The sequence below is a fragment of the Schistocerca americana genome, chromosome 3 (genome assembly GCF_021461395.2).
Source record: "Schistocerca americana isolate TAMUIC-IGC-003095 chromosome 3, iqSchAmer2.1, whole genome shotgun sequence".
In the NCBI taxonomy this organism is placed as follows: Eukaryota; Metazoa; Arthropoda; class Insecta; order Orthoptera; family Acrididae; genus Schistocerca; species Schistocerca americana.
Genome location: NC_060121.1, coordinates 773,000,818 through 773,026,617, shown reverse-complemented (window position 1 = coordinate 773,026,617; position 25,800 = coordinate 773,000,818). Strand labels below are relative to the sequence as shown.

Here is a 25,800-nt window from a genome sequence, read left to right as displayed (position 1 = left end):
AAGGAGGATATAAGATGAACATCAACAAAAGCAAAACGAGGATAATGGAATGTAGTCGAATTAAGTCAGGTGATGGTGAGGGAATTAAATTAGGAAATGAGACACTTAAAGTAGTAAAGGAGTTTTGCTATTTGGGGAGCAAAATAACTGATGATGATGGTTGAAGTAGAGAGGATATAAAATGTAGATTGGCAATGGCAAGGAAAGCATTTCTGAAGAAGAGAAATTTGTTAACATCGAGTATAGATTTAAATGTCAGGAAGTCGTTTCTGAAAGTATTTGTATGGAGTGTAGCCATGTATGGAAGTGAAACATGGACAATAAATAGTTTGGACAAGAAGAGAATAGAAGCTTTCGAAATGTGGTGCTACAGAAGAATGTTGAAGATAAGGTGGGTAGATCACGTAACTAATGAGGAGGTATTAAATATGATTGGGGAGAAGAGAAGTTTGTGGCACAACTTGACTAGAACAAGGGATCGGTTGGTAGGACATGTTTTCAGGCATCAAGGGATCACAAATTTAGCATTGGAGGGCAGCGTGGAGGGTAAAAATCGTAGAGGGACACCAAGAGACGAATACACTAAGCAGATTCAGGAGGGTGTAGGTTGCAGTAGGTACTGGGAGATGAAGAATCTAGCACAGAATAGAGTAGCATGGAGAGCTGCATCAAACCACTCTCAGGACTGAAGACCACAACAACAACAACAACAATAACAACAACAATGTTTCATTCTGACGGCGTGTTAATTCTGTAAATATAAGCTGTTGCAGTTTACCGCGTTGTATTCACCATTGTATTCTCCTTGACAAATGATCAGGGTAGTAAGTATTATATTCAAATGTTTTATGTTTTTATGTTATACTTTCTGACATGTTCCACACCCACGAGAATTATCTCATATTTTGGGTGGGCCTATGGAACAAAAACTGAATCTAACCTAATCTATGTTGTAAGTCCCACAAAATGTAATGCAAGAAATAATGGATTTAATAATTTTCCTGTTTTCTTCAAATGTTTTCTGAGAATGTGTGTGGATTTGCACATTCACTGGCACACTTGCAACAAATGCCCTAACAGCTTCCAAAGCCAATTTTTGGGAAGTGAGTTTCTATGTGCTTTTTGCACCGCTCATGTACATCTTTAAACTTACAGAATGGGCTAACAATGAAATGATCCCTATACACCCCTGACACATTTAGGATTTGGAGGAAACAATACACAGTATTTGTAGGAGGTTCCTTTTTTGAACAGGAATGTACAAGCCATGGCGAGTAAGTCTCCAACCGAGAATAACTGAATTTCCGTTTTAAATACGTTGCGTCTTTCATAAAGTCATAAGACACTGGAGGGTCCAACAATTATCAAGCAGTTCTCTCTTCAGTTTGGTCGTTATAATTGACGCTCAATTGACATATTGGCCAATGTCATTTTGGTTGCAGTCGTTCATTCCAAAATTGGCATCTGGGTCCATTTCCAGATCTGTAGAAAAGGATTTATATTAAGGATTGGCATTGAGTACCGTAGGAAAAGTACATAAGGCTAGTTACTTTGTGCACTTTGGAGATGCTGTTGAATTGTATCTGACTATCAGATTGTGGGGAAACCAGAAAAGTCAACAGTTTCCAAAGTTTTCCCCCTGACTCCATGAAAAACATACATCTTGAAGTGCTGGATTTTGACATAACGACACCCACATAATCATTACAAGGTAGAGCATCACTTTCAGGCTTTTGAAATAGTTTCCTAGATTGAGAATCTCAGACTGCGAAATCCAGTTCTTTCTCGTTCTTTATCCCTTCATCCTACTGATTGCAATCTTTATCTGGCTTCTCACTATCAATGTTTCTGTCTTCTGCCCTTTTTCTCTTTAAACTTACTGCAGAATTATTGTAGAAACATACTATAGCATTGAAATTTTATTTATCTATTGATAAAATTTGTTGATTTGCTTACCATAGAGACGATACATTTTCTTAGTAAGTTTGCAAGGAAGTTTGTTGTACTACATTATAGCAACCGGTATGTTGAGGAAGTTTAATGAAATAAATTCACCAGTCAGAACTCATAAATTGATAACTAAGCCCAAGTGAAATTCAGAAAGGAAAAAACGGGAAGAAGCAAATACCAGCATTAAATTTATCATTATATAGGTCGCCAAGAAGTTATTTTTAGATTAGTTGCTGAAAAGCATGCTGGTTACCGAATCAGAATCAATTATTGTTTTTTTCTCCAAATCTATGAGAATTTTCAGAAGTCTCTTTTATTCTATTTTTTAAAATTAATATTTATTTATTTATTTATTTTTATATGAGCAAATGAAGTGAGATAGTAACAAAAGGCGCCGTTGACCCAATTATTGAAGACCCTAGTTCATCCAAAGGGGTGGCCTTCAGATTTGTGCATCCTTAGCTGTTGATCCAAGAGCAACTCCATCAAAGCAAGATAAGCATTTCCTTAACTGACAATTTTCAAACAGCTGTTGAAATATGGAATTGTTAGCAATAAATATGCAAATTCTCTTTCATGATATGTCATCTACATGTATAACTAAAATTGTAATTGGCAATGTCTATACATAGGAGATATTTAAGAAAACTTAAAATGAGCGGTCATTGTAACAGAAATAGGCAACAAAACAATTACTTTAGACTTTTTGTCTGTCTGTTAGTATGTTAATAGGTGCTTGATGCAAAAACTAAATAATCTGGTACATGTTTCATCTTGGTACATGTTCCATCTTGCTACACAGCCTAGAAGTTGAGTTATCACATTTTTGCCATAAAAGCGTGCGTAGTTGCACACCGTAGGGCATTGTCTCCTTACGTGAACAATGAAATGTGCCTGCATGCAAAGCTTTGATTATTGTAGGTCGCACCAGCTCTTCACTCGCGTGGAAGGTCACAATAAAAAGCTAGTTAATAATAAATAGCAAGATGCTTGAATGAAACCTTCCATCTACAGTAATAGTAAAGACTCTATTTATTACACACTTTTTGATAGGAAGAAGTTTGTATTAGAAACAATAGAAACATATCTAAATACAAAGATGATGTAACTTACCAACCGAAAGCGCTGGCATGTTGATAGACACACAAACATACACACAAAATTAAAGCTTTTGCAACCAATGGTTGCTTCATCAAGAAAGAGGGAAGGAGAGGGAAAGACGAAAGGATGGACGAAAGGATGTGGGTTTTTTCCTCCTAAGGTAAGTCTTTCCGCTCCCGGGATTGGAATGACTCCTTACCCTCTCCCTTTAAACCCACTTCCTTTCGTCTTTCCCTCTCCTTCCCTCTTTCCTGATGAAGCAACCATGGGTTGCGAAAGCTTGAATTTTGTGTGTATGTTTGTGTTTGTTCGTGTGTCTATCAACATGCCAGCACTTTCGGTTGGTAAGTTACATCATCTTTGTTTTTTGATATATTTTTCCCATGTGGAATGTTTTCCTCTATTATAAACAATAGAAACAATCACTTAAAAACAATCATTTAGGCCTACTGAGGACCAGTGAGGTGCGACATTGCAGCTCTAATTTTAATTAATGTTGAGATCAGGTATCGTCAGTATGTTTTGCTGTGGGTCTAAGTCAAGTAAAATGCATTGAGAAATTGGTTAGAATGTCTTAGTAACAGTACTTATTTTTCGAACAAAGAATTAGGTTTTATTAATTTTAATTACCACAGAAATTGTGTTGGTTCTGTGCCAAAACACATTACTTTCAATTTGAGCTCTATTGTATTGCACCGCAGCAATGTCCTACTATCCATATAGTTGTCATTGCAAGTATTCTACAGTCTCACGTATTCGTAGAATATAGAATTCCAATCCAGCAGAAAAATTAAGTCACTGTGTAGATGCATAATGGGCAAGTTCCTGTTAAATCAAGAGGTTCCCTCTGATTCTGGCCATTCTGTATGCATGGATTCGGGTATTGGCTTAACCACAATAATAAGAGGTTTACTTTGGACACATCTGACATGTTTGTGAGCTGTGAGATACTCTCAGTCCTCACCCATTTGTTCTTTTATTCACTGCTTTTATAGCCGATCCTTAGTTAGAGAGTGAAACTGCGAATTCGTATGACTATTGTTTAGAGCAAAAAATTGAATTAGATGTATCATTACATGAAGTCAGCAGGGATCACACCTATTTTCTATACCTGCTCCTTCCAGATGGTTTAATGCTGCTCTGCTTGTGAGCAACTTAAAGGGCTTAATCAAAGCCCCAATTTCGAACAGAATTATAAATATGGTCTCAAAATATTAATGACTATTTTCTCAAATTAACAGTACACAAAAACTGACGTTTATATCAACACTAATAAGTAATAATAAATAGATGTATATAAAAACTGAAAGCAGTCACTCACCAAAAAAGTTTCTGATATCCATGTTGTGTGGCTGTACGTCTGTCTGCAGCTCTGTACTTCCATCAAGCTGTTGCTGTCCTAGGTGTGGTCTCATGGCCCACTAGCATTTATTGCTAGTCTGTTGCCAATACTTAGTGTTAGGGTAAGGTTTAGAGCATTTTCTGGTCTTTCTTCCCAAACAAATATTCATTTTCTTCGCCAGTAGCCACTTAAAGGGATTTAGAGCACTACCTGCCTCAGACCTGGGCCCTGCCTAACGGTTTCAGTGTCCTGTTGTTCACTTGCCGTTTGTCTCACCGGGTACAGACTTGAAGGGTACTATTTACAAATGGTTCGATAGCATTTCAGAATGCAATGTCGCATCAGATAGTGCATCCATTTATTGGGTATTCGGTGTAACAGAGCAAAGCCTGTCGGTTGTGACAATGCAAAATCTACGCAAGAGGGATATGCTGTGTGTTGAATGCTCTACTGCATGAGTCATGACAACTTTTATTGAATATATATAGAGCTCAGTCACTCAATCACAGATAGAGGCTAGAGTGTCTGTGTGTATCACATGGATGTTGTAATGACTGTATACACTTCATGGTTTTCAATGTCCTGTTGAGTCTTGAATTAAACACATTTTTAATTTATTATTCTTAAATCTCGTATTGCTTGCTGCACATCAAATGGTCATTTTCTACACCGAGCCTCACTCCAATCAATGGTTTGGTTTTTACGTTTTTGAGGTGTTACTATATTGTGAAACATATGTTCAAAAATATGAAACGTTACTTGCATTTGTGCTAGATCTATAGCACCTTGACAAACAACATTCAATGGGCAAAATTAGTGTAATTTAGAGCTACAAAAATCAAGTAAAAGCGAACAAACCACACTACACAGTTCAACAGTGCATCTTGCCAGTTGTGTCCTTTTTCAGATACAGAATTAATTAATTTTCAGCTGTTCTTCAAATGAAGGCAGCCATGACCAGGATGTCTGACTTTTGTCACCAACTGGGCGAACAGTACGAATTGAAAAAAAATCTTCGGATCTATAGGGGAGGCAGCTGTCCCTCCTGGTGATGCCCTTGTCTGTAATCATAAACATAGTTGATGAAAATGGTCTAACACATGAGAACAGACATGTATATATATTATAAAGTCCTCCCCCAATGCTCCATCCAATCCCAACGCCCTTGTTTTTCTGTTTGTATGGAAGGTTAATTTCAGGAACTACTGTAGCAATTCTGATAGAATTCAAGAGGAAGGTTTGTGTATATACTTTATTACTGCTATGCTAGCAAGTCATCCAGCTGTAGATGCTTAGTAGTACTGAGTAAAAATAAGTACTGAAATGGCTCATTGTGAAATTCTTGAAAGTGTGGTAATCTTTTCCATTTCAAGAAAATAAAATGCTTTTCACAGAAACATACATAGGTCCTATTCCTGACACCATGTTATTATTTGTCATGTTTTTTGTATCTATTCATTATTATGCTGTCATCCTCATTGTCAGTTACTGTAATTGGCATAAATTTCTTCATTTTCCATTCCAAATTAAAGGTTTAATCTCTTTTTGTTTCCCTCTTTTTCAGGATGCTGTAGCATTGCTGAAGTTAGGGGAATTTGATATTTCCTGCTACGACACTGACTTACAGGATGATGATGTGTACCACTCTGATGATGAAACTCCAGTGTCCACTGTCACCGAGAATAAGGCATATGATCCACTGACAGAGTAAGCAGAAGTTTTGACCATTTTTGTGTAGCTGTGATTTTTTGGAAGCACTTGACAAAGTTGTAACAGATACTAAAGAATTTGGTTTATTTTGTTGATGGTACTTTCACCAATTTTTCAGTTCATACTACCTCCATTCACTAATGTACCATTTCAGATTTCGATTTTCTATGTGTTTTCCTTCTTTTAATCCCCCCCCCCTCCCCTGCCCCCCCCCCTCTCTCTCTCTCTCTCTCTCTCTCTCTCTCTCTCTCTCTCTCTCTCTCTCTCTCTCTGTCCCCCTCCCTCCCCCCCTCTCTTTGCCCTCCCCTTTCTTTATTGTCCGTTGAAAAGTTGAATGCCTCCACTGCATAGAATTTTGCAGCATGTTTGTTTATTCCTTACTGTATCTCTGTATACTATTGTGATACCCCATACACTTGATCTATTTTATCTCAGTTCTATGACATTGTGCTGTTAGCTTTGAAGATAGCTTGCTTACATATAGAATTGTATGGGATCCTATATCCTCACAAGTCATACTATTTTACTGCATGACTTTGTGACCCATCGATATGCAGCATGTGTTTGAATTGTGTTATAACTTCAATGCTTCAATGCTGTGTAGTTTTGTTATTGTGCTTTTAGTTTGGTCGCATGCTTTCATTTGGAAGTAAGCAGCAATTAATTTGTGTGTGTGTGTGTGTGTGTGTGTGTGTGTGTGTGTGTGTGTGTGTGTGTGCACGCGTGCATCTCACTTTTTTGCATTTCTACATTGGTGTTTCTTTTATTCACCAGAGGCAGGTTCTCGTGCATTGACATAGTAGTATAAATGAATGCTGCTGTTATTGCTACTATTGTCTGATATAATTTGAGTCAGTAACTATTAAATAACAGTGGTGCCTCAGATCTTGTGATATCAGCATTAGGTGCAGCAGCTCTTGCAGCACCTTGCATTGCTCTTGCTTTCGTTTTTATGCGAGCACAACCTAGGCTTGAAATTAATTCCTCTGTTTATTTCTGACTTGTTGAAAGAAGTGTGTTCACATATAGATATGTCTGTGGATTGTGCCCAAAGCAGGATTGTGATGAAGGAGGTGACTGCCATTCACAAACAGCTGAAGCTGCATTGGTCACTGTTGATTGACTTCATATGGCCTGTAAGCTCTCACCCTGTAATTTCCAACAGTCTCACTGTGATCCTAATGGTTGGCTCTTGGATTATAGGGAGATAGACTTACGTCAGCCTTGATCACATAGAAAACTGAACTGCAGCCTAACCGTGCTGGATGTGATTGTTGTCATGTACAACAAAATTGATTGTAAAAGATACAATGTTCATCGGAAATAAAAGTTGATGCTCTTTAACATAGTTTATTCAACTTACAGGCAATAAAAAATATGCATAACTTTGTTGCACCCATTCACTTTGATTAACGTGACAAAGTCCAAGAATCGTTCATCCGTAAAAAAAACCACAGACAACTCGACATTCCTGTTTCAATGAAATACTCTACTCATTCCACTATTAATCACTTTTATCTTAATTCTACATATTTCTGACCCTCTTCTCTTTCCATAAGTGTTCACTCGAATGAGTCTGCCCCTCTCTACTGCCTTCGTGAGCTCGCTACTGAAGTACATTGTCAATGTGACATGACAGTGCCCTGTCTACCAGGAAATTACAGAACATTCTAGAAGCTAAGGCTCACCAGATAGCACCTGCTACTAGATAGTTCACTGGCAAGGATCCTGATCATGGTATCCTTACAGGCTACTGCAGATTACATTGGTGGCAGGTGGCATGGGGTCTCCCATTGCAAGGACTCTGCAGAGCTTGCCAGCTATTCCTTTTGCCAATTCTGATCCACAGAGGATCCCCATCTGTCACCTGATGGTGGCTGGCAGGATGTGTCCTGATGTGGAGCTGTTTCACAAGGAATGTTGTATGTAGCTAATGGTGAGAAGGCTAGTCTCATAACTAAGCAGTTTTAAGGCATTGCCTCCCACTAATCATGAGACGCAACCAGTGGCCCTTCACCCCATTGCTTGTTCAGCAGTCACTCCCTGGTCATACTCAGGGAACCCATAGAGGCTAAAGGAGGAGCTTTTACCGTATTTACTCGAATCTAAGCCGCACTTTTTTCCGGTTTTTGTAATCCAAAAAATCGCCTGCGGCTTAGAATCAAGTGCAAAGCAAGCGGAAGTTCTGAAAAATGTTGGTAGGTGCCGCCACAACTGACTTCTGCCGTCGAATATATGTAGCGCTACACAGGCATGCTTTGTAGGCACAAAGATAAATACTGGCGCCAAAACCTCTGCATCAGTAAATAAATTTTTTAAAAAAAGGTGGAAGACTAGCTTTTTTTCTCCGCCCCGAGTTTCGACCACTGCATTTTCATACATTATCCAACAAAGTAAATACAAATTCCGTACTGTTCATCTTCGAATGTAGCAGAATTTCAATGTACTACGAAAAACTGACTGGCAAGATTGTTTGGGATGTTTGTCAGTGTGGCCAACTCGACGTTCTGAATTTTTTTCCTACCTGTGAGAAGAGATGGTTGCTAATAGGAACCTGATGAAATGTGTCTCACATGCAGTATTCTCTTCACCATAAGAATAATACGAATATAAACATTTTGCCATGTATTCTTTCGTGTTTGCTGCTATCTCATTTAAATCCTGTCTGCCTAATAAACTACGAAACTAGAGTGAGACAACAGCAAACGCGGAAGAATATACGTATCGTGTCATGTTTATATTCGTATTATTCTTATGCCTAATAGTGATACAGTCAGAAATGAAGCACGGCAACTGACTAGATTTTTAAATCTAAGATGACTCTAATTTCTGTACAGAATTTGATGTACTAAAGAAGCGGCCGCAAAGATTTTCAAACGGAGAAAAATTTTCGCCTAACTCTCATTCAGAACATGTTCTATCATATGCAGTCTATTATTTGGTTCTTGTTGATCATTATGAAAGAAAGCAGCAGTGTAAGTAACAACAAATAGCAGTCTCTTGCCATTGTTTCACTAATGAGACGATTCCTCTCTCTCTCTCTCTCTCTCTCTCTCTCTCTCTCTCTCTCTCTCTCTCTCTCTTTTTTTTTTTTTTTTTTTTTTTTTTTTTTTTTTTTTTTTTCTTTTTTTTTAATTGTAGGCGGCAGTAGCGCGTACAAAAGCAAGCCATGCCGCGAGCGGTGACAGGTCGTAAACATGCACTATCAGAATGTGACGAACAATGCATGACACAGTACAGTAATGCATTTTCAGCTTAGAGTGACGTAAACACCTATAACAAAAAAAACAGCACTTATCAGATCAAAGCAAAATAAGCAATCGATTCAAACCAGACGAAGCACGTGAAAAAGGAAGGGTACCCGTATAAATAAGGACGGAGCACCTGACGCGTAGCAATGGCTACCTGGTAAAGCTTAACTGCTAAGATTACGACTCGAACCAAACTACTGTAGCTGTATCGTCGTTCATTCGACCTAAATTGTCTCATATTACAATGGACGAACTTTGTTTCGATTTGGAGGTGCGGCCTAAAACATTTCTCTCCCCATGAATTTCGAGTCTCAAATTTCAGGTGCGGCTTAGATTCGGGAAATTTTTTTTTCCTTTATTTCGAGTCTCATTTTTCGGGTGCGGCTTAGATTCGAGTGCTGCTTAGATTTGAGTAAATACGGTAGTTGTGTGCAGTTCCAGTGTTAAGAGTGTGATGGCCCTTCTTTGGGAAATAGAGTCACAGGAGGAAAACTATACAAATGCACTTTCGGTGTGCTTCCTAGTGGAAATTTTCTGTGAGGGGGAATAGGCAATCCTAGATTGTGAGTAGCTGCGGATTGTCAATCAAGTCAGCATAAACTGTTTGTCACTTGTTTTCTGAGAGGCTTACATTTGTAAACTGCAGTTGTTTTGAAGATAGCTAGCCTCACCTAGTGATGTCTCTACATGGCTTTTGATTTTAAGCATCATTCTGAGGTCTGATCGTGGCACTCTGGTGTGGAGCCGAGTGCAGGTTCTTAACCAGAGACCTCGTCATGTGTCACAAGCTTGGATGAAGATTCCTTGGCTTATGCTATGCAGTGGAAACTTGTTATGTTGCCCTGCCTAGGTTAGATGTGCCCTGTTCACTTGAAACAGTCACTAGGCAGAGAATATGTGGAATTCAGAGTAAGTTTTTTTGATTAGGCAAAAATTTGTCATGTCCAGTAGAGAAACCAGCATCATTTAAGCAACTATTTCAGCAGATTAGATATCAAGTTGTAACGCGCACGCGTGGTACACAATACTCATTAAAGCCTGTACTATGGTAAGTTGACGGGCTTCACCTTATGAGAAAGGATTTTTGTATAGATATTGACCGCGTGTACCTGAATGGAGGCAAATCAGACTTACACCCATTCTGTAATAACAATGATACGTCAAGCAAGTCCGAAATGCAACTACACGTCAGGACGGACAAAAAGCAACACAGCAGATGCTACCAATTTGTTAATAATATGGTTGCCAGCCTAATTAGGCATTAACTGAGTTTCTTCTCTGTACAAGTTGGCAGATATTCGTGCAAAGCAACAAGTAGTAACACTGCATAATATGGTAAATTTTAGAACTAGAAAATCTATTGAACTGATAGTTTCACTTTCTGTACTGATAGGGAAAAACCATAAATACATAACACTACACTATAATGTTTACTACAAAACTTCGTACTGTCTATTGATCTGATTAAAATCGGGCATAGGTTACCCTAGAAATAGCAATTTCGAGCCACAAACAAAATGTCAATTTTAATAAAGATAAAACACTGATAAATTTTGGTTTTTATGTTGACTTTAGCTTTGCTGGTCAAATCAGTTTGGAACACTTCAGAATTCAAATGAATAAAAAGGGGGGCGGGGACCATGAAACTGTTATGATCACTGTATTAAAAAATTTGATTACTGAAATCATTATGTGCTCAAGATTTCCAATATATGAGTCACTACTCTTTTTATCTTATTTCCTGCTCATTTAAATACTATTATATCTGTCTCGAAATAATTAAACTTCATTACTAGATCAATATCAAAGTTATCTTCCAACTTTGTCAGACCTTCGTTATTCCTCTATTGGTTCATTAACAAAACAGTTCTTTAAACATCATTCTAACATAGCTAGGTCTGCAGGTAATTATTATTAACACAAACTTTAATTTTTCATTTCGGAACACTCGGATTGCACAACATGTGGAAAGGACCCTATCTAGGTTAGTTGTGAGGATAATTAAATGATAGGACAGTTCTGGTAAAATTTAAGTTGTTATTGAACAGTATGGAACAAAAGTAACACTGGTCCACACAAATACAGTACTAAAAGTTTCAACCTGTTCGTATCGATGCGGCGGTTGGCGAGCGGCGAGATGGCGAGGCACAGAGCACACATACATCCACAGCAATGGCTCTTGACGTATCGGCACTTTATTTCTTCATAGCGTCGCAATACTTTTCCATTTAGTACCTATGGAATTTTACCATGCTGTATGGACGTAGGAACGGCATATCCGAGGCTCAATGAAACTGCGTCTTCCGGGAGAGCCTCCTCGCTCCAGAACGTGTTGCTCAGCCCAATGCCCAACTCCGACTACTTCTGCTGAGCCCGTTGTACCGTGCCACCCGTGTGTATTTTCCCGCGCTCGCCTGCCATCCACCTTTTACCGCTCCCGTATAAGCCGGGTATTCACCCGAGGTTTTACATTCTACATATTCTAATACATTGCCTATGTATGGACCAGACGCACAGTTACAATTGTAAACATGTTACAACAGTTTCAACATTTCTTACACTTCAATTCTATTACAATATTGCTTGAAATTTGACATAAACATTAATATTCACATCGAAATTTGTTTACAGTTTTCTTAACACAATGACATGAAACAAAAAAAAGGAAATGAAATCAGAACATCGATTACACAAATTTATCGAAAAATCAGAAGAAAAAATTATTATATTTACAATAGTACAGCGTTGTTGTTGTTGTTACAAAGTCCAAAGAGTCAATCATAAAAAATTTGTCAGTAAATGCTGGACTATTCACAGAAAAGTGATAACAGTTCTTGTCCCTTGTAGAAAGCAGTTCCCTTCATATCATACTAGAAACTGAGAGGTGGTTGAAATCTGAAACAGAGAATAGAGAAATTTATTACACTGCAGGGAACGTGTAATGGAATGATAGATTCTCTAGTGGAGTTCAAAATAAAGGACTGCAAATAACAGTGGAAAAAAGTAATCCAGGGTGGTGGACTTAGTCACCAGATTATGACACATTGGTTATATAGGATGATCAATCATTAACGCTACCGGTTTCGCGGCGTGTGGCTGACCAACGAGGCTGTCTGTTGTGCGTGCGCGCAGGTGACAGGAGGTCCACAGTAAAAATAGTATAGTTTGTTGCGTAAGTTATTTCTAACAAACATAATGAAAACACTTACCAAGAAAAGTAAATTATGCACATATATTAAGCAAGGAGATGCTGGAACTGCCTCCCTTCGTTGTTCAAGCATTTCTGACATCTGCGTAGGAAATTGCTCATTACCCTCTGCAGTTTCCTCTGAGAGACAGCAGCAATTTCTTGATGAATGTTTGTTTTAAGTTCATGTAAAGTTTGTGGATTTGATTTGTACATTTTCTTCTTTAATGTGCCCCAGATATAAAAGTGGCAGGGGTTTAAAACAGGGAATGAGAGGGTCATATGATTTTACTGAGTATTTAGAAACACACCATGAATTTCCTGTAATGAGAAGTTGGCTACATGTGCTGTCACTGAGATTAGCTGAAAGGCAGCAAAAGCATGTTCTTGTTTCCTGGAAAAATATGGAGCCTATTATTCTCTCACCACTAATAGCACACCTCACTTGTAGTTTTTGGTCATATACGGGTGCCTCGTGTATTACAGCAGACTTTTCAGTACTTGAGTAACAGTTACTTTGTGAATTAATGTAGGCACTTACGTGGAAGCACAATTTGTCTGAGAAGAAAGTTAGATGAGGGTCAATTTCTCCATCGTCAACCCTGTTCAAAATCCATTCACAAAACTGCAACATTTTTGCAGGGTCACCCAGTTTAAGTTAGTGCCCAACAGTTATTTTGTATGGTTGTCACTTCAATAAATATGTAGCCACTTGAACAGAGACATAAGAAATTCCCATTTGCTGAGAAAGAAAGCAATGTGATTTCCTAGGAGACCTTTCCCAGTGTTATCCATAATTTCTTCTTTGAATTCTGTATGTGGTTGTCTGTGTTTTTTGCCAAGAACATTTCTTATTTCACAAAATTTATTGACCAATCGATGAATTGTACTCCAATTAGGAAAGAGAACATCAAGAAATTCTTCATGAAATAATCTCCTTACTGCATGTGCTTATTCTGAATGCATGAATGAATCATACATGAATACTCTTTGGTGAGTAGAATACTTGCATTCCATCATTTCACATGAAATGCTTTGTCAATAAACTGCATTGTGTCACCTAACAAATACATGCTACCTGGGTAATATTTCTACACAAAGGCCTTGCAGTGGAGGGGAAATATACTCCCCGTCAGTGCTGCTGCCAGCTTGCTACCATCAGGGCCAAGAACTCCATGCCAGGTGGTTGTGTTAAGGACTGATCATCCTGTAGTTTCATTCAAAGATTACTTAAACTTGTTAGCATGGCATTATCCTATGCATATGGTAGTAGTAGGTAGTGGCTTTAACCTGCCCAGTATCAACTGGGAAAACTACACTTTATTAATGATATGAACAGTCTTTCAAAATAATACATTGCCTGAAAACTGCATCGAACAAGTAGTTCTAAATTCACATACAAAGAAAATATTTTAGAACTTCTGGTTGTAAACAAACCTAGTCTTTTTGAGAATTTCACCAGAGAGAGAAGGTTAGGCAACCATGATGCTGTACATAAACAGTGGTCACCAAAGGCAAAAAGGACATCACAAACACTTGGAGATTATTTGTATTTAGTGATTCTAATAGGCAGACAGTTGCCATCAACTTATTTAAAGGATGAACTAAGATCATTCATTTCAAATTTGGCAAATGCAGGACAATTGTCTTTAAAGCTGAAATATATTGTAAATGAGAGCCTAGATAATTCATCTTAGGTTGAAGTTTTTGTGTCTGTGTTTGCTTCCAAATAAAAATAAAGGGATTTTTTGTATTGATTGACCCAGACATGTTTCTGTAAAGTTACATTGTCAGTGGTTTTTTTTATTTTCTTTCAGTATAAAAAAATAAATAAAACACTTTGCCATCAGTACACACACACACACACACACACACACACACACACACACACACACACAAGCTGGAGTTTTTAAGAAAGTATTAACAAATATGAAAACATACAAGATTTCATATCCTGTGGTTTTTGGGGTTTCCTGTGTTTTGCATTACAGTTGTCATTCTTTCACAGGTTGTCATCTGCAGCCATAGAGAACTTAATGTAGAAAATTATTTGCATCAAAAATTTATGACTGGAAACGTTATGTGGAAGGTGTGTGTGTGTGTGTGTGTGTGTGTGTGTGTGTGTGTTGGTAATGATCTGTTTATGTGCTAGGTGTCCCTTGCATTTTTGTTTTAATTTTGTGATTCAGTTTATCTGTAATGTTTGTGTTGCTTCCATTGTCCACAGCTATTTGTTTTATTATTTGCAGTTGTCTTCACTATGTGGAATTTTATTCAGTCTCTGCTGCATGTATTAGAAACCATCATTTTTATGTGTAATCAGGTGGTTTGAATTTTTGTGTATGGTTGTGCTGGCAGTCGTGACTTTCCTGAATGTGGAGAATTGATGTTGGTTTTATGCATCTAGGTCTTGTGAGAGCACAGAAGTTTTAATGTTTTGTCATTTTCTGTTTCTATGATACATATGACACATACATCTATAATCTGCAAACCACCATGAGATGTATGGCAGAGGGTATGTCCTATGGTACTTTGATTTGATTTTATCAGGGAAGCAAAGACAACATTGGTCAAGCCCGCTGCTGCCTTCCCCGAAACAAAGTTTATTGTGCGGTACCATTCCCTGTGTCTATAGTAAAGCCAACCAATGCCCTTGAACAGTGCAAGGAGATCCTTTACCAGTGCTTTGCTAGACACAATTTATTCAGATCTAGTTGGTCCAAATATTCTGTCTTTTAATTTCCAATGCCTCGCATTCGAAGATCAAATGGGATGCAGTTTCTTCGCTGATACCACACGTCCTACATTTGGAGTCATCTTCTATTATCCCCATTGTATATGTAGGTGTTTTTTGAAATTCCCACGGCCTGTCAATAGTCCAACCATAAGTTTCATTTCTCTCCTGTTCAAGCCCAGGATTGAGAGACTTCTCTTAGAACATAGCTTTGGCATCAATACCTTGCCATATTTTTCTTTTGGACCATAGCCCAATGTTCTACAGGCTGTCTCCTCGTCCAGTCTCGTAGTTTTATTTTGATCATCGCCTTGGTGATTGTCAGGACAGGTTCTGGCCCAATAAATGGTGTCATCGCCCCTATTGTGGCCAAGCCAATCTATCAGCTTGCTCATTACCACTAATCCCTGAGTGACCAGGGTCCCACAGTAGGTTTACCCTATTGCTTTCCCCTAGCTGCACAAGGACTCTGCATTCTGCCACGATCTTTGATCTTGTTGCAGAGGCTGCCAGTGCTTTCAGGGCTGCTTGGCTGTCAGAATAAATGAAAATCCGATGACCTCAGTAGCACCTCTGTAAATTCTTCTCCATGCACGCCCAGATAGCAGAAATTTCTGCTTGAAACACAGTGGCCACCTCCCCTAGAGAGATTGCACTCTCCAGTCTTGGTTGCATTTTGTATACCCCACCTCTAACACCTTGGTCTATTTTTGAACCGTCAGTGACCAGACTATGTCCCCAGTATGGTGTCGAAATTTGTCTCCCAAAGCTCTCTACTTCCAGTTATTACATTCAAAGGCTTGTCGAAGCAGTGTTATTATACAGTATTTTGGTGTGAGATCCTGGATACCCCAGTGAGTTCCAGTTTTTGCCAGTCTTTAATGTGTGTCCTCCAGCTGCTGCCTCCGTCTTTACCAACAGATGTAATGGGGGCATGTTCAGCATGGTTCCCATCCCAGCAGTGGGCATGCTGCTAATTCCACCTGTAATGGCTAAGCAGGCCAATCTCTGTGCTTTAGAAAGCTCCTTAGCAGCTACCTGCTGCTCTACCTTTTTCCACCACACTGTAGCCTCATAATTGATTATAGGTCTTACTACTGTGGTGTATATCCAGTTTTTACCACAAACTGTCCTGCTACTCGTTAGAGTACCTTTCGCCTTGGAACAGGTGCTCCTTATGTGAGGGTTCCACAATAGTTTCTCATCGAGGGTTACCCCTAGATATTTCACTAACCCCTTCACTGGTAGAATTTCATCGAGAAGCTTGAGATTCCAATGTGTGTGTTGGATCTGCTTCCTCATAAATGGTATTACAATAGTCTTCTTAGACTTAGATCCTGTTTTCTGCACCAGTTTTGCACAATGTTCAATGCTCCTTGTGCCGTAGTTCTGACTATACTTGAAAATTTGCCAAGTATTACTATGACAAGACTGTCAGTGTATCCCTGACAAAAGTGCTGTCTAGAGTTTAATTTTACAATGAGTTCATTCACCACAAGGTTCCACAGTAGAAGATACAGGACCCCTCCTTGTGGACAGCCTCTGGTGGTGTTGATTACAATTTTTTCTTGCATCATGGTGGCTTCTACCTTTCTACCACTAAGCATGGCTCTAACACACCTGCAAATGGTGGTCTCCGAGCTGTGCACCTCTGCTGCTTTAACCATGTATTCGAAGGTCGTGTTGCCAAAAGCCTCTTTGATGTCCAAGAAGATGCAGAGGGCTATTTGCTGAAAGTGTAGTGCTTTCTCCACCTTCCCAACAAGTTCGTGGAGTGCAGTTTCACGCGATTGTCCTGGTTGGTATGCATGTTGGTTTATGTGTAGAGGGACCTAGTTAACCTCCCTTCCCAAATGTATACGTTGAGCAGTTTTTCTAATGCTTTAAGAAGAAAGGAGGACAGACTGATTTGTCTCATATCCTTGGCCTTGGTATCTACATCTACATTGATACTCCGCAAGCCACCCAACGGTGTGTGGCGGAGGGCACTTTACGTGCCACTGTCATTACCTCCCTTTCCTGTTCCAGTCGCGTATGGTTCGCGGGAAGAACGACTGTCTGAAAGCCTCCGTGCACGCTCTAATCTCTCTAATTTTACATTCGTGATCTCCTCGGGAGGTATAAGTAGGGGGAAGCAATATATTCAATACCTCATCCAGAAACGCACCCTCTCGAAACCTGGCGAGCAAGTTACACCGCGATGCAGAGCGCCTCTCTTGCAGAGTCTGCCACTTGAGTTTATTAAACATCTCCGTAACGCTATCACGGTTACCAAATAACCCGGTAACGAAACGCGCCGCTCTTCTTTGGATCTTCTCAATCTCTTCCGTCAACCCGACCTGGTACGGATCCCACACTGATGAGCAATACTCAAGTATAGGTCGAACGAGTGTTTCGTAAGCCACCTCCTTTGTTGATGGACTTCATTTTCTAAGGACTTTCCCAATGAATCTCAACCTGGTACCCGCCTTACCAACAATTAATTTTATATGATCATTCCACTTCAAATCGTTCCGCACGCATACTCCCAGATATTTTACAGAAGTAACTGCTACCAGTGTTTGTTCCGCTATCATATAATCATACAATAAAGGATCCTTCTTTCTATGTATTCGCAATACATTACATTTGTCTATGTTAAGGGTCAGTTGCCACTCCCTGCACCAAGTGCCTATCCGCTGCAGATCTTCCTGCATTTCGCTACAATTTTCTAATGCTGCAACTTCTCTGTATACTACAGCATCATCCGCGAAAAGCCGGATGGAACTTCCGACACTATCTACTAAGTCATTTATATATATTGTGAAATGCAGTGGTCCCATAACACTCCCCTGTGGCACGCCAGAGGTTACTTTAACGTCTGTAGACGTCTCTCCATTGATAACAACATGCTGTGTTCTGTTTGCTAAAAACTCTTCAATCCAGCCACACAGCTGGTCTGATATTCCGTAGGCTCTTACTTTGTTTATCAGGCGACAGTGCGGAACTGTATCGAACGCCTTCCGGAAGTCAAGAAAAATAGCATCTACCTGGGAGCCTGTATCTAATATTTTCTGGGTCTCATGAACAAATAAGGCGAGTTGGGTCTCACACGATCGCTGTTTCCGGAATCCATGTTGATTCCTACATAGTAGATTCTGGGTTTCCAGAAATGACATGATACGCGAGCAAAAAACATGTTCTAAAATTCTACAAGAGATCGGCGTAAGAGATATAGGTCTATAGTTTTGCGCATGTGCTCGACGACCCTTCTTGAAGACTGGGACTATCTGTGCTCTTTTCCAATCATTTGGAACCCTCCGTTCCTCTAGAGACTTGCGGTACACGGCTGTTAGAAGGGGGGCAAGTTCTTTCGCGTACTCTGTGTAGAATCGAATTGGTATCCCGTCAGGTCCATTGGACTTTCCTCTATTGAGTTATTCCAGTTGCTTTTCTATTCCTTGGACACTTAATTCGATGTCAGCCATTTTTTCGTTTGTGCGAGGATTTAGAGAAGGAACTGCAGTGCGGTCTTCCTCTGTGAAACAGCTTTGGAAAAAGGTGTTTAGTATTTCAGCTTTACGCGTGTCATCCTCTGTTTCAATGCCATCGTCATTCCGTAGTGTCTGCATATGCTGTTTCGAGCCACTTACTGATTTAACGTAAGACCAGAACTTCCTAGGATTTTCTGTCAAGTCGGTACATAGAATTTTACTTTCGAATTCAATGAACGCTTCACGCATAGCCCTCCTTACGCTAACTTTGACATCGTTTAGCTTCTGTTTGTCTGAGAGGTTTTGGCTGCGTTTAAACTTGGAGTGGAGCTCTCTTTGCTTTCGCAGTAGTTTCCTAACTTTGTTGTTGTACCACGGTGGGTTTTTCCCGTCCCTCACAGTTTTACTCGGCACTTACCTGTCTAAAACGCATTTTACGATTGCCTTGAACTTTTTCCATAAACACTCAACATTGTCAGTGTCGGAACAGAAATTTTCGTTTTGATCTGTTAGGTAGTCTGAAATCTGCCTTCTATTACTCTTGCTAAACAGATAAACCTTCCTCCCTTTTTTTATATTCCTATTAACTTCCATATTCAGGGATGCTGCAACGGCCTTACGATCACTGATTCCCTGTTCTGTACATACAGAGTCGAAAAGTTCGGGTCTGTTTGTTATCAGTAGGTCCAAGATGTTATCTCCACGAGTCGGTTCTCTGTTTAATTGCTCGAGGTAATTTTCGGATAGTGCACTCAGTATAATGTCACTCGATGCTCTGTCCCTACCACCCGTCCTAAACATCTGAGTGTCCCAGTCTATATTTGGTAAATTGAAATCTCCACCTAAGACTATAACATGCTGAGAAAATTTATGTGAAATGTATTCCAAACTTTCTCTCAGTTGTTCTGCCACTAATGCTGCTGAGTCGGGAGGTCGGTAAAAGGAGCCAATTATTAACCTAGTTCGGTTGTTTAGTGTAACCTCCACCCATAATAATTCACAGGAACTATCCACTTCTACTTCACTACAGGATAAACTACTACTAACAGCGACGAACACTCCACCACCGGTTGCATGCAATCTATCCTTTCTAAACACCGTCTGTACCTTTGTAAAAATTTCGGCAGAATTTATCTCTGGCTTAAGCCAACTTTCTGTACCTATAACGATTTCAGCTTCGGTGCTTTCTATCAGCGCTTGAAGTCCCGGTACTTTACGAACACAGCTTCGACAGTTGACAATTACAATACCGATTGCTGCTTGGTCCCTGCATGTCCTGACTTTGCCCCGCACCCGTTGAGGCTGTTGCCCTTTCTGTACTTGCCCAAGGCCATCTAACCTAAAAAACCGCCCAGCCCACGCCACACAACCCCTGCTACCCGTGTAGCCGCTTGTTGCGTGTAGTGGACTCCTGACCTATCCAGCGGAACCCGAAACCCCACCACCCTATGGCGCAAGTCGAGGAATCTGCAGCCCACATGGTCGCAGAACCGTCTCAGCCTCTGATTCAGACCCTCCACTCGGCTCTGTACCAAAGGTCCGCAGTCAGTCCTGTCGACGATGCTGCAGATGGTGAGCTCTGCTTTCATCCCGCTAGCGAGACTGGCAGTCTTCACCAAATCAGATAGCCGCCGGAAGCCAGAGAGGATTTCCTCCGATCCATAGCGACACACATCATTGGTGCCGACATGAGCGACCACCTGCAGATGGGTGCACCCTGTACCCTTCATGGCATCCGGAAGGACCCTTTCCACATCTGCAATGACTCCCCCCCGGTATGCACACGGAGTGCACATTGGTTTTCTTCCCCTCTCTTGCTGCCATTTCCCTAAGGGGCCCCATTACGCGCCTGACGTTGGAGCTCCCAACTACCAGTAAGCCCACCCTCTGCAACTGCCCGGATCTTGCAGACTGAGGGGCAACCTCTGGAACAGGACAAGCAGCCATGTCAGGCCGAAGATCAGTATCAGCCTGAGACAGAGCCTGATCAATTCTCCCTGGCTTTGGAATGAAGACATCCTTCACTGCCCTCCAGACATTAGGAATGATTCCTGCTGCTAGGCTAACGCTAAATAATGTGCATAGAAAGCTTATATAGTTCACTCCTGCTTCTTGCAGGACCGCTCGAAAAATTCCATTTGGGCCAGGTAACTTGAATGGTTGGAATGTTCCCACCGTGCATTGGATTTTACTATGGTCAACACATTCTCTGACAGCTTCCCAGTTCTCCCTTCGAATAGCTGAAACCAATATCTCACAGGGATCTTGTCTTGGTCTATGTTGCCTGTCAGAGTACAGTGAGGAAAATGACCCTTGAGTAGTAGTTCCAGCATTCCATGTGCTGTCCTTGTATACTCTCCATCCCCTTTCCTTCAAGTTGCTCCAGGATTAATTGGTATCCTAGTGAGTATTTTGTGAAGTCTGGCCTGACTAGCCATATCCTCTATCTCCTCACAGAATACCTTCCAGGACACCTGCTGTGCTTGCTTAATTGCAAGATTGTATTTGACAAGGGTCTCCCGATAGTCTGCCCATTGTCCTTTCCTTCTCAGAAGGTTAAACAGTCTTCGTACCTGTTTCTTTTGTGATTGCAGGTTGTTGCTCCACCAAGATACATTCCTATTCGTGCCCTTCTTGGTGACTGAGCAGTTGTTGTGGCATGAGGTCATGATGGCCTAGGTCACTGCTTCTGTTACCTCCTCAAACTCTACTGGATTCCTTATCGAAGTACTGACTTAGGCTTGAGTCAAGGTCCCTGCTGTACGCCTCCCAGTCCATTTTCCTGGGAGTCCTATAGGACATAGTCTGTCTAATGCCCATTTCAACCTCGAACTTAATACACATGTGATCTGATGAGGATGGCTCTAAAGCCACATGCCATTGTTTGACGTAACTACCCATCAAAGTGGAACCAAAGGTTATGTCAGTTACCTCTTCCCTTCTTATATTCCTAAATGTAGTTTCCTTGCCCCTATTGAGGATCTCTAAGTTATTAGTTTGAAGAAATTCTAAAAGGTTGTCTCCTCTAATGTTGGTGTCTGTGCTGCCCCACACTTAAGTTGTGGGCATTAACATCGCACCCAACCAGTAGTTGATCGCTGTGTTGTACACAGGCATCCATCAGTCTCCTCACCTCCTGAGGAGGAGGAGCACTGTCCTAGTAAGGAAGATATTCCAAGGCCATTATAAACTCCTTCGTGATACCTTCCTCATGTTGCCGCATCCTGATTGTCACTAAGTCCCTAGAACAAAAGCCCACCATCAATATGAAGGGGAGTCCATTTTTTACATAAATGCACTTTCTGGAGTTTCTTAAATTTCTAGCATAAACCAGCTTACCTCCAGTGCTGCCAAGGCCTGGTACACCCCTTTATATAAATAGGGTTCCTGAATCGGGCCACGTCCACTTCTTGTCTTCCCAGAAGACGACTCAGGGCAGCAGTGACCCCTTTACTGTGATACAGATTTAAATACAGCACCTTCAGTCTTCATTATGCCGCCATTGTTGTTTCTGATGTCTTTGATTACCCTGACGGTAGTCTGCGAGAATCCCAAGAATAGTCTCAGGTCCTGTTCCCGCATTGCCTTCAGGGTCTTATCTCCGACTTCCGCCACAAGGGTTTTGTACTAGTTATTAGGGTTTCTTTCCGTTCCTTTCACTTATGGAGCACGGGAAGAATGATTGTTTGAATGCCACTGTGCATGCAGCTATTATTCTAATCTTATCCTTATGAACCCTGTGTGAGCAATATGTAGGGGGTTGTGTATATTCCTAGAGTCATCATTTAAAGCCGTTCCTTGAAACGTTCTTAATAGATTTTCTTGGGATAGTTTACATCTGTCTTCAAGAGCCTTCCTGTTCAGTTTCTTCTGTATTTCTGTGACACTCTCCCACAAATCAAACGAAACTCTGACCATTCCTGCTGCTCTTCTCTGAATACATTCAGTATTCCCTGTTAGCCCTACTTGGTATGGGTCCACACACTTGGACATTAGTCTAGAACCGGTCGCACCAGTGATTTTTAAGCAACTCCTTTGCAGACTGATTTCACTTCCTCAGCATTCTACCAATAAACTGAGGTCTCCTTTAGCTACAACTGAGCCTATGCTTTGGTTCCCTTTCATATCCCTACAAAGTGTTACAACCAGGTATTGGATGAGTTTTCTGATTCCAATAATGACTCATTGATGTTATAGTAACAGGATACTACATTTTTTAGTTTTGTGAATTGCACAATTTTACATCATCCCTGTCAAAAAGTCTTCAGTCGAGTCACAAATTTCACTTGATACCCCATATGATTGCACTATTGACTATAAGCGTAGGTGTGGTGCTGAGTCAAATGCTTTGTGGAAGTCAAGAAGTACTGCATTTACCTGACTGCCTTGATCCAAAGCTTCAAGTATGCCATGTGAGAAAAGTGTGAGTTAGGTTTCACATGATTCATGTTTTTGAAATTTTTAGATGACACTGTTTGTCATTATGGAATTGTTGGACGCTTCTGGCTGTTTCATCTACAAGGCATATGTTATCATGTAGTGATGCCAATATACTACTCTGTAATGCTTGAGTCTTACTATGCATTCAAATATTTTGTTCTCAGTTTGGCTAAGGAAGATATTGACTAGGAGTCCACTGGTTGGTGACCCTGTGTGAAGCCCATCTTGTTATGAGTAAAATTGGCTGTCAAATGAGAAATAGTTTTTCTCTGTGATTAGTGTTAGAATGTTTGTTATTTCTTTTATGTGGGGCATGGGAATGTCCCAATATTGTTCTGATTGCTATTTGATGATGTTGATGGTTTCTGTGGTGAGGATGTCAGTGTACATGGATTTGATGGTGAATGATGAGAGTGTAACTGTTGTTGGTATGTGAACGGCGAAACATATCTGGGAAAAAAAGACAAAATTTTGTTTGCTCAAGGCAACCCCATCCAGAAACAAATTTGCAGTTTAGATAAGTACAGCAGTATCCCAATTGTCCAGATGTGGATTATTCACACATAGTTCGGTGATTTCTAAAAAAGAAATAATAATAAAAAACCAAGCCTGATGTTTTCATTTAGAATGCATCATTATGTATGTGACTGTGTTTTACTGCCAAAAGACAATGTGAGCCTCAATTTCACCTCAGATATCCCTGGAATATTTTTCCATCGTTTCCCACTTCATCGTCAGGTAAATAAGAGGAGTCGACCTTTTCAACTTGTTAGTGGCCAATTCCCCATTTATATTTGTGTAGATGTTTCCCTAGGAACTAAAGTTTGAATGAATATTTCCAGTGTCTTTCAGAATTCTTACTTCATGTTGATAAAAAATGAGAGCATACTGTTAAAGATCAACAGGAGGAATGCATCATTGATCACACTTTTCTATGTATGTACAGGTCTCAATAATATTGTAGCTTCTGAAACTGACTGTTGACAATTAGTGTTCATTCATATCAGATTTCTTGATGTTGCTTAAGTTACAGATGATTCATGTGTGCTAGAAAAATGAGAAATAAATGCAGGCATGTTATTATAATGATAAAAAATAAATTAGAAAAGAATAAACCTGCATTAAAACATTCTCAGGATATTGAGAGAAGCATATAATTAGTGAGAAACTTAATGAAAAATAAAGAAAAGTTTGCAACCAAAGCTGATAGGCAAGCTGGATCATCACTGGGTGATTGTCTGAAAATTGTACGTGGATTTCTCTTAACAGGCAACAAAACTCAGGAAATGGAAGGGAAATTTAATGCTTGACTTGATTTAAGTATCGCTAAGGGATTTAAGAAGTTGTTGTTCAGGGTGAGCAACTTAACACTAATAAAGAGGCAGCTGACATTTAGAATGCTGATAAAATTGTACTGTGTTGGAAGGGTACACCCACACGAACATTAGCCTCTTGGACTGATGTGCAGGCTACTGGGCATAAGCCTAGTTAAGAAAGGCTGACTGTTCTGTTCTGCTCAAATTCCAGATGTGAACTAATTGAAGCTACTCATTATTGGCAAATCAAAAGAATTTTAGTACCTTATATCATGAATTGGAGAACAGTATGGGTGGACAGTGCTACCTTCAGAGATTAATTCTGTTCATTGTTTGCTCCTGCTTGTGTGTTCATTTTGGGATGGTAATGGTTCACCTGAAAGAGGTGTGCTTGTTTCAGATGATGAAACAATTTTTGTGAGATATCTTCTGCTTTGTGCTACCACTAACACGGCTAGTGGATCAAGGTATGGTCACGGCTGTGAAACAGCATTCTTGATCAAATATCATGAAACACTTGTGCAAGAAGGGGACAGTGTGAAGGTACCAATAATACCACTGCTACGTGTCTCATCATTCTTGTGAAACAAATTAATCGTTATGAAGACATAAATGACAAAAACATCCACAATTAGTTAAATACTGACGCCTGTGAACCAGGATATGAGCAGCTACGTGACACAGATATAGTGAAAAAAATGTCTTTAGTAGAGGAAAAGAATAAAGACCATCTATTGTTAGAGTATGAAGGACAAAATTTGTTTGTGCTACTGTTTTGATTCTGGAAAATGAGAACTATTATCAGGAAAAAAAGTGAATGAGAAACAGGAGCAGGAATTGTTGGATGATTATTTCCCAGAAGTGAACTAAAAAAAAGTGATACGAACCAGAGTGTTGTAGGTGAAATTTAATGAATAAGTAGTCAGTTTCTAGCAAGTAACACATACTGTATTTACTTGAATCTAAGTCGTACTTTTTTTCCGGTTTTTGTAATCCAAAAAACCACGTGCAGCTTAGAATCGAGTGCAAAGTAAGCAGAAGTTCTGAAAAATGCTGGTAGGTGCCGCCACAACTAACTTCTGCCGTCTAATATGTGTAGCACTAAACAGGCATGCTTTGCAGGCACAAACATAAATACTGGTGCCAAAACCTGTGTGTCAGTAAATAAATTAAAAGAAAAGGTAGAAAAATGTAAACATTATGCCATGTATTCTTTCATGCTTGCTGCTATCTCATTTAAATCCTGTCTGCCTAAGACACTACGAAACTAGAGTGAGACAACAGCAAGCGCGGAAG

At 40.0% G+C, this 25,800-nt stretch overlaps 1 protein-coding gene across 5 annotated transcripts in view; it reads left to right on the top strand.

The window, feature by feature from the left end:
• The window catches only part of LOC124606788, a 93,594-nt gene that overhangs the window by 55,134 nt on the left and 12,660 nt on the right, over positions 1–25,800 (top strand). For all 5 annotated transcript variants that reach the window (XM_047138855.1, XM_047138853.1, XM_047138854.1 and 2 more), the window contains exon 5: positions 5,958–6,100. In XM_047138855.1, coding sequence (XP_046994811.1) covers positions 5,958–6,100 — 143 coding nt within the window. The remainder of the gene's footprint in view (positions 1–5,957; positions 6,101–25,800) is intronic.